The sequence below is a fragment of the Homarus americanus genome, unplaced genomic scaffold (assembly GCF_018991925.1).
Source record: "Homarus americanus isolate GMGI-L3 unplaced genomic scaffold, GMGI_Hamer_2.0 scaffold20465, whole genome shotgun sequence".
NCBI lineage: Eukaryota > Metazoa > Arthropoda > Malacostraca > Decapoda > Nephropidae > Homarus > Homarus americanus.
This window is the reverse complement of record NW_024756914.1, coordinates 3,781,201-3,790,645: the sequence shown is the minus strand read 5'-3', so window position 1 is coordinate 3,790,645 and position 9,445 is coordinate 3,781,201. Positions and strand designations below refer to the sequence as shown.

Sequence of the window (9,445 nt, the reverse complement as noted above, 5' to 3'; positions counted from 1 at the left end):
TGAACTTATATGTAATGATGAAAGTAAAGGTTTTTACATTAATCGCTCTCTCTCTCTCTCTCTTATTACTATTGGATGGGAGTGAATTAACCCACTGGATATTGAATGCTAAGTAACGGGATCAAGACATGTCAGACCACTTTACATCATAATTAGAAAATTTACGAACATTATTACTGTATATGTAATGAGTGAGTGTAAAGCAGGTACTGTATAGTTTATCAGAAATTAAATCAAGGAAGGTGACGGGGAGAATAAAAGGTTTTATTGCATATAGAATGGTGGATGTGAAAAGTTTCAGATAGCTGGTAGGTGATGTATCAGCAATGGAACTATGAGTGAAAAGGAAAAAAAACGAAATAAAAGACTTAAAGCAGGGTATAAGTCAGAGATGAATGGAAGGTGGAAGATAGAAGATGGAAGGATGGGGTTAAGGAGACACTAGAAGTGACGAAAAAGGTGGCTTATAGCAGCGTGCGTGAATGAGCAGTGCGAGGCGTTGACTGAATTAAAGGAAGCACGCGTCTGGTGATAGTGACCAGGATAAGTTAGATTTGGAGCCTTGATGTAGTTTGGAATTACAATAACAAAATACATCTTTTACAGTTTTAAGGCTGAAGAAGCGGCAACGAAAGGAGGAAAATGTATCGTTCCTCTTGGTTCCGGCCCCTGCATAGATGGATAGATAGCGTGTTCTGCAAATGCAGATTAATTTTCAAATGATGCCATGATATTTCTCAATTACTGTACTTACACTAATTACCTGGATGAATAAGAAACCATTCTAAATATTGTTTTACTAGTTTTCATTTTTTCTCGCTTTGATAAAAATGGCATATATATATACAGTATATATATATATATATATATATATATATATATATATATATATATATATATATATATATATATATATATATATATATATATATATATATATATATGTGTGTGTGTGTGTGTGTGTGTATGTGTGTGTGTAAAATATAATATTGCTTCAAGCATAATGGATACAGTGCAAGTAAGAATATGTTTTGAAGCACAAGCCCCTCGCGTAGAGCAACTGTCAACAGCAGTCACTATCTTCTTAGAAGTAGCGTATAATTTAGCCACACTGACATTTTCCAGGGAGTAGAATAGCTCTTCATACACCAATAAATTATAGCTAGTTAATAAACACGAGTAAAAGACTACTGAGTGTCACTGGTGAAGGCGAGTTATAATTCTCCATCAATGACGTGTTGACATTAATTGGCACTAGAACAGCCTAGCATAACTTCGTCTTCTGCTCTTTTTCCAGGTGACTGACAATGGCGTCATAACTGTTCTGTCATTATTGCTAGAGGCGGCGGCGGCGGCGGCGTCGATCAGGGGAAGTTCATCTCTTATAATTATCACTTCTGGACAGACTTGTAGGAATATCAACAAATACATAATCTTGAGACTCTTTTTGGCTATCTTTTTCATAATGATTCAAAGCTTCATCATCTAGATCAGCTATTTTATTTATGAATTTTGATGCAACGGGCTAACGGCCGAACAGACGTCTGGTAAAGAGGACACAATATTTCTTTGTTCCAGTTTTAAGTGACGCCAAGCTCTTCACCATGGATGGATCTGATTGTTACTCAGAAGAAGCCGTTTCAATGACTGATTCGCTATTAGGTGATAGTTTCTCATGAATGAACTCTCGTTTGCCTTCGGTGAACTCCGACGCTATACCACAGTCTCCCTTGAGGATCCACTTGGTGGTGAGAAGGCCGTCCATGCCTACGGGCCCACGGGCGTGAATACGGGCGGTACTGATGCCAACTTCAGCCCCGAGGCCCAGACGGTATCCATCAGCAAACCTGGAGGACACGTTTTGGAACACGCACGCTGAGTCCACACTACTGAGGAACTGATCAGCAGTTTGTTGGTTCTCGGTAACGATGACGTCAGTGTGAGAGGAGCCATAGCGGTGGATGTGCTTGATGGCCTCACCCATGTCCTTCACCACTTCGATGATGCATTCCAGGTCGCTGAACTCCACCCTGATGAAGAAGATTTTGTTTAAATGTTACATCTGCCTATGTTAACCTTATTTTTTACCTAAGACTGCCATTAGTGGTATATTTAGAAACTAAAAAGGGTATCGATTACTGGAGTTTTTGATATCTCCGAATGTAAGCAACCGAAGTAGCAATTACAATCAAAGCAACACAATACTTTAGAATAATGGACAATTGTGAAATAAGTTACCTTAAAGATCAAGAAGATTCTGGGTGAACAATCGTGTCTCGTTAAAAAAGTATCTCAATAGTATTAGAATTAAATATATTAATCTACATTTACAATTACAAAACCATTGAGATTTATACGTTATGTGATTCAAACATTCAGATTACGAAAAAGAAGTCAATGATCACGTGAAATAGATTTTAAATTATTTTAATGTTCATCGAAGTTTATCACAAAATGAGATATGAAGCTTACTTGAAGGATGTAGCTGTAGGAGGGCCGAAGGTGAGCATACTAGAGAGCTTGGGTCCGGCGTTGATCTTGACATTTTCTCGCTGAAGCGTTTTGCACACATTGGCGAAGTAATTGGTGTTGTGGAATACCTCCTCGTGCACCAACAATGTCTCCATGGCGTTGCAAGCAGACGGGTAATCACATTTAGAATCACGTACTGCAATAAACATTCAATATAAAATTAAGTAAAAAAATTAAATATACTGTATAGACATTTTAAGACAATATATGTACTGTAATTTGACAACTAACAAATGTTACAATATCGATACATGGGCTCATATTTTGGAATTCATCCATCATTTGCACAGCACTGTACTGTATGTTGCAACAACGAACACATTAGTTAAATGTCTAGTCAACCTACATGTAGGTAAAACTCACCTAACTTAACAGCTTTCTCCAGGTCAGCGTCTTTGTCGACGTATACGTGACAGATACCCTCAGCGTGACCCAGCACGGGGATGGACTTGGACTGCTCCTGTATGGTGCGCACCAAGGCAGAAGACCCTCGTGGAATCACCAAGTCGATATCGCCCTCCAGCTGAAGCAGGTCAGAAATATCATCGCGTTTTGTAACCAAGGAAATTGCACCAGGAGCACCAATCGTGGTCAGTGCCTCCTTCACCAGGTCCATCAATATTTGGTTGCTATAGCAAGCTTCTTTGCCGCCCTTCAGTAGTAACCCGTTTCCTGTCGCTATGGCTAGAGCAGCCACCTGTGGTAGACAGTCTGGACGAGATTCAAATATAACCAAAAGAACTCCAATGGGTACTGTTATCTGTCGAAGTTCTATCCCCTGGGAGATCAAGGTCCTGGAGAGGGTGCGACCCACGATGTCTTTAGAATCAGCAGCAATCTGCCGAAGTCCATTTGCCAAGTTGTTGAGTTTTGAAGGTGTAAGTCGTAAACGTGAGATGAGGGAGGAGGAGAGTTCAGTCTTGGACGCTTCGTCGAGGTCCCTCTGGTTAGCCACTAAGATATCCGGCTGACGAGTCTCAAGAAGGTCGGCTAACGTGAGAATAGCATCAGCACGATCACTGGGGGGGAGACTCTGGAGGATACGACTGCCTTGTCTTGCATTCTTGGTCAACACCTCCACTTCCAGCCCGTTTTCGTTGTTCGTCGTGAAGAATGTCCCGATCTTACGACCATGCACAATGCCCTTGATTGCGCCCTGTGCCAGCCCATTGCATATGACGACGGACGTTCCTCGCTCAAGTGCCCAGCTGGCAGCCTTAACTTTAGAATCCATACCACCTGTCCCAACTAATGATTTCTCGCCAAACTCTAAGGTGTTGATCATTTCAGGAGAGAAACTGTCAATCAGGCGAGCTCCCTCAGTGCTGGGCGGCTTGTTGTAGATGCCATCGACATCAGTCATGAGGATAAGAAGATCCGTTTCCACTTCGGATGCCAAACGAGCAGCGAGAGAATCGTTGTCACTGATGTCCAGCTTCTTGCTAATTTTTTCATCCTGTATCTGGGGAGGTGGCGTGACGGCGTCGTTGGTGTTGATAATGGGCAGGATGTTAAGAGAGATTAACTCGTTGATGGTGGAAGTGAGGTTCCGACGAGTCTCGTTGTTGTAGAAGTCAGGTTTGGTGATGAGGATCTGGGCCACCCTCACACCGTACTGGGCGAACATGGCCTCATACAGCGACATGAGCCCAGACTGACCCACGGCTGCTGACGCTCGCGGTGCCAACATATTCCTCACCTCCCCCTGGAAGACATAAACACACCTTTAGCACCGAACATCAATCTTACCCATCCACGAATCTTAAGCTCTGCAATTTCTCAACCAAAAACAACAACAGCTACCCAACTGGATACTTGTCTTTTTGGTTATCAGTGCACTTATAATCCAGTATCATGATGAATGGAATGGAAGAGATGCACCAAGCCTCACAAAGAACAACAATAAATGAGAGCATAATTCTGATATGTTTAACTAATATGGCTTTATTTAAGACAAGTGTGTTGTGGAATATTACCCCTCTGAGACTATCCCTGCCGGAGAGCGTTTCACGCATGCTGAGGGACATGAGCAACTCCTGGGCCATCTTCTGGGCCCCGAAGGCCACGGCCCCGGAGGTTACCATCATCAGCTCGCGGCCCTCGTTCTGCAGCTCGGCACACTGGCAACAATAACTCAAGTTAGTACACTGAAATGGCATATCATTCTATCCCCCAAAGTAACATAAACTGTTACTAAAATAACCACTTGGGGAATATTTTTACAGTATATCATCATTATATTTGTACCAATAATTTTGTTTCCTTACTTATAAAATGACAGGGAAAATGAACTCACCTGCTCGACGATGGATGCCAAGCGGCCGAGAGCGAGGCCACAGCCATCCTGTCGGGTGACGACGGCCGAGCCCAGCTTGACGACGATGCGGCGAGCGTGTTTGAGCTGGTCCCGGTGCTGGAAGGCTGCCCGTCCAACACCTGCCCTGGAGATGGACCGACTGTCCATGTGCAGTCGTTTGAACAAATTCTGGAAGGGATGTGCCATAGAGTTTTGTTAAAATCTAGTTAATGTACGATAGTGTCATTCATTTATGATCAACTGGACAAAAAATCTATCCTGTGAGTTCTTAGGAATCTGCTACTTCTCACTCGCAAACAATATGCAAAATGTGACACAATGTGACATGGTGATAACATACTGCAGCAGGTACTGACCGTGGTGTTGTTGTAGTGACGTATGTGGTTCATCTGGGAGGGGTTGCCGGTCATCAGCTTGTTGAAGCCAATCAGGCCATGAGAACGGGCCTGGTTTGCGCCGAAGAGGGAGACACGAAGTGAAGCGCCTTTGACTCCATTATTAGTGTACCAGGGGGTAGTGACCGGGCGAGGGAAGGTTTGGGGCTTCACCATGAGTTTGGTAGCCTGCAGGGTGAGGCGGGTGCGGTGACCCAACACTTTATGGAACGGCACCATTATGGCACAAAATAAATTTTCTTACGAAAAAATAATCTGCACTGACAGAATTCACACCTACAAGATGTAATAATAAGCCCAGCTTCGTCTGGAGTGATGGTGAGGTCAAGCTGCCTCGCTATATATATGCTGTCGAGGTTGGTGCCTCGCTGCCGATAACGGCCACTGCAGAGAAAGTTAATGGTGGGAGAGTATCGTACCTCAACTCGAAGAGCAGCGTCGTTTGGATCAAGTGGTAGTAATGTACTTGGGTCTGGCGACTTTCTGGTATACCATCACTTAGACTAATAGCCCCAAAAAATTGTCAACTTGTCGATAAACATAATTATCTCTCTCAGTCCTCCGTCTTAACCTGACGTCACAGGGGTGAGGTCGCCAACGACCAGAGGCACTCACTAGGGTCACCAAGACAGGGGTCGACACAGTACCCATATGAGGAACGAGCGGTGACTGCCACAGGAACGTACGCCAAGAGCTGAGCTGTGGCAGGTTGTGGTGGCGACTGCTCCTACCACCTGTATATATGCTAGCTGATCACCACGAACCCAGCACACTATGGAATATTCCCTTGTCTGACTCACTGACCCCCCCCCCTTACATGCCCCCTCGACTCCACCGCCACCCACACTACAGGAACACTGACCCTAATCTTTATTTTTCAAACAATATCATTATTTTTATCACCATCAATATCACACTTTATCGTTTGGTTTATTTCTTTCGTTATATATATATTTAGATATTTGAAACAAGACGGACCAAATACAGAGATCAGCGTCCCAAAACAGAAAAGAGTTGTGGAGACAAGCGACATCCTGCAAGAACCTCACGGCGGGCACACAAAAAACTCTGAAGTTACACACACACACACCGAGGTCCTGTTGTTAAGCGGATTCCGCCGCCCATCAGCTGGTGTTAAGCGGATTTCGCCGCCCATCAGCTGGTGTTAAGCGAATTCCGCCGCCCATCAGCTGGTGTTTGCGGATTCCGCCTCCCATCAGCTGGTGTTAAGCGGATTCCGCCGCCCATCAGCTGGTGTTAAGCGGATTTCGCCGCCCATCAGCTGGTGTTAAGCGAATTCCGCCGCCCATCAGCTGGTGTTAAGCGAATTCCGCCGCCCATCAGCTGGTGTTAAGCGGATTCCGCCGCCCATCAGCTGGTGTTAAGCGAATTCCGCCGCCCATCAGCTGGTGTTTGCGGATTCCGCCGCCCATCAGCTGGTGTTAAGCGGATTCCGCCGCCCATCAACTGGTGTTAAGCGGATTCCGCTGCCCACCAGCTGGTGGACGCCACGTGTATTTTTACTTAAAATAACAAAAGTATAACAATGTGAATTTCAACGAATGGAAAAATTATGAATGGCATACATCACGTGACACAAACACAGCACTGACCTATACCTTTATCTCTACCTGTAACTGAACCTATACCTGTGACTGAACATGTAACCTTACCTGTACTGGTAACGAGGGAATATTTTACCCCCCTTCCCTCCCCTCGGCACCTGTGTTCATTCTAGACAACAAAATCCTCATCACGAGCTATACCCCCCCATGACATTATTCCATTACCAACATTGAGAGGGAAATTATTACTTGCCTATAAAGGAACTGCGGTAGGATATGTTATTCCCGAGAACAATGACGTCGGGAGTGTGTTAACAATAAATAACAGAATAACTACTAAATAATTTTCCATGACAGTGTACACAGTATTGACACTGGTGAAAGTAGAAGATAATACCATTCACAACAAACTACCATGTCATTCTTAACAAACATATGACGTCATACATAATATAATGACGTCATGTATAATAAATACTTCATTCATAATACAATAAAATACTGCATTGTCAGCCATACCAGTAATATCCTCCATAAGAGTAGCCGTCGTAGTAACAGTTACCTTTCTATGGCAATACTGTACTCCACAATCTATTAGCAATATTACATTACCAATATCTTATCACCGAGATACAAGATGAACAGAGTAACGACATTTACTTCAGAATAATACGATACAAGAATAATTAAGACTTGTTATGAATGAAGTATTACGTGTGCTCAGTACGTGGTAAATATCTGACGCAATGATCAATAAGTTAAACGATGAGAGTAAATGATTGTATTGTACGAGGGAAATAAGACGACACCACGGAAGAGCCTCCATATAAACTCCAGGTGAGATTGAAAGTGGAGGAGGAAGGCGACCACTGGTAACACTCGTCCTCAGGTGCTGGAGGTCAAACGGAGTGGAATTGAGGACGAAGCGAAGGAGGGGTGAAATCTGGTAGGGAAGGTATAGATAAGAGGCTACAAGGAGGAGAGAACAGGGATTACAGGGAGGGTAGAACTGGAGAGAAAGTAAGAGCAAGCGGAGGGAGGGAACTGACTGGGAGGGTGTTGAGTCACGCCATCTTGTCACAGTCCCGGGGCGTGATCACCTGTCCAAGGTTCATAAGTCGTAGCCGCACGAGTAGGATTACAACACTTACTCCACGGTAAAAGGTTTGTCCCTCAATATTGGCAATACCTATGTGCCTCCCTCCACCTCTACTGTACCTGTCCCACCACACCATATCACCTCCACCCCCACTGTACTTTGCCACGCCTCGTACATTGGCAACTTTGTAAACTTTGTGGTCAACCGACTCTCACACCCTCTCACTACATCCTCACTTGCCCTATGACCTCCTACAGGTCCCCAGCCGTTACCAATACCTCTCCCCCCCCCACCCCACACACTCATCATTCTGTCACTTTATGTAACTTGCTGACAAAACCCATGACCCTTCAGGCTTCCACGCCCTTAATGCATCAGTCATAAAGGCAAGCATGAACTCCGCATGCTTCCCAGTTGGGCACTGTAAACGCTTCTGCGCTTCACCTTGCACAGGATGTAAGGGGGTGTCCAATAAACTAGCCCCCTCCGGGGCAATCTGTACCTCTTCCCCCCCTGACCAGATATCCCTCCTCCTAGAGACAGGCACTTGACATTATTAGGGACCTGCCACGCTTTGCCATAAACAGATAAATTGTACCGGGAACTTTCCCCCCACACACTCATCATTCTGTCACTTTATGTAACTTGCTGACAAAACCCATGAGCCTTCAGGCTTTTACGCCCTTAATGCATGAGTCATGCATGAACTACGCATGCTTCCCAGATGGGCGCTGTAAACGCTTCTGTGCTTCACCTTGCACAGGATGTAAGGGGGGTGCCCAATAAGTGCACTAGAGGTGTAGGTCAGCACCTGGCCGGAGTAAAGTCTAGTTCTTTTATTACAGTATTCACATATTATTCACATCTAATACAAGGACTCCAATCTTTAATCTGAAAATTAACATCTGAGATAACAGAGGCCAAGAGAACTACAATATTTGTTGTGTTATCAGTAAGAAAGCCGGCTCGTCCCCAAAAGGTTATCGCAGTAAACAGTTCGCACGATAACGGTGATTACAGTGGTAATCTTATAAAAGCCGCAGAGTATCAGTACATCAGGCAGGGGCTGAGTGATAAGAGCAGGGGAGGGCTTGTGGAGGAGGTAGAGTGGTGGAGTTTGAGGTAATAATAATAATAATAACTATCATCCTTATAAAAGTAACTATATATAAGAAAAAAAACAATAGTTAAAAACTGAAAATAAACAAAACAAACGTGAAAGGTAGTGGTGATTAAACATGTAAGTTGCCAGCAAAAGTGCTCCCACAGCCCTGCTACAAAGGGCTGTGGGAGGACTTTTGCAGGCAACTGTACTTTCGGCGCAAATTTAGCGCAAAAAAAGGAGAATGTAACATGTATGAAAATCACATAACCCCCTTAACATAATCTTCCCTCATTCCCAGCACGGTGTACCAAAACAGTTTGTTGTGTTACTTCCCCGCCTGTGTAATAATGCGAATAAATTCATAGCAATTTCACAATAAAATAATAATAAAGAAACAAGTTTGAGATATAATTATTAGTTATACAATATGAC

The 9,445-nt window shown here is 44.0% G+C and overlaps 1 protein-coding gene across 1 annotated transcript; it reads right to left on the bottom strand.

Annotated features, from left to right (window-relative positions):
- Positions 1-243: 243 nt before the first annotated feature.
- LOC121857097 (delta-1-pyrroline-5-carboxylate synthase-like) lies at positions 244-5,976 on the bottom strand. The gene is made up of 6 exons (XM_042352968.1): positions 5,206-5,976; positions 4,829-5,017; positions 4,509-4,652; positions 2,896-4,237; positions 2,473-2,668; positions 244-2,030 (listed from the first exon to the last, which is right to left on the bottom strand). The coding sequence occupies exons 1-6, from the start codon at positions 5,461-5,463 to the stop codon at positions 1,622-1,624; spliced, it is 2,538 nt and encodes an 845-aa protein (XP_042208902.1). The 5' UTR covers positions 5,464-5,976; the 3' UTR covers positions 244-1,621.
- Positions 5,977-9,445: the final 3,469 nt, after the last annotated feature.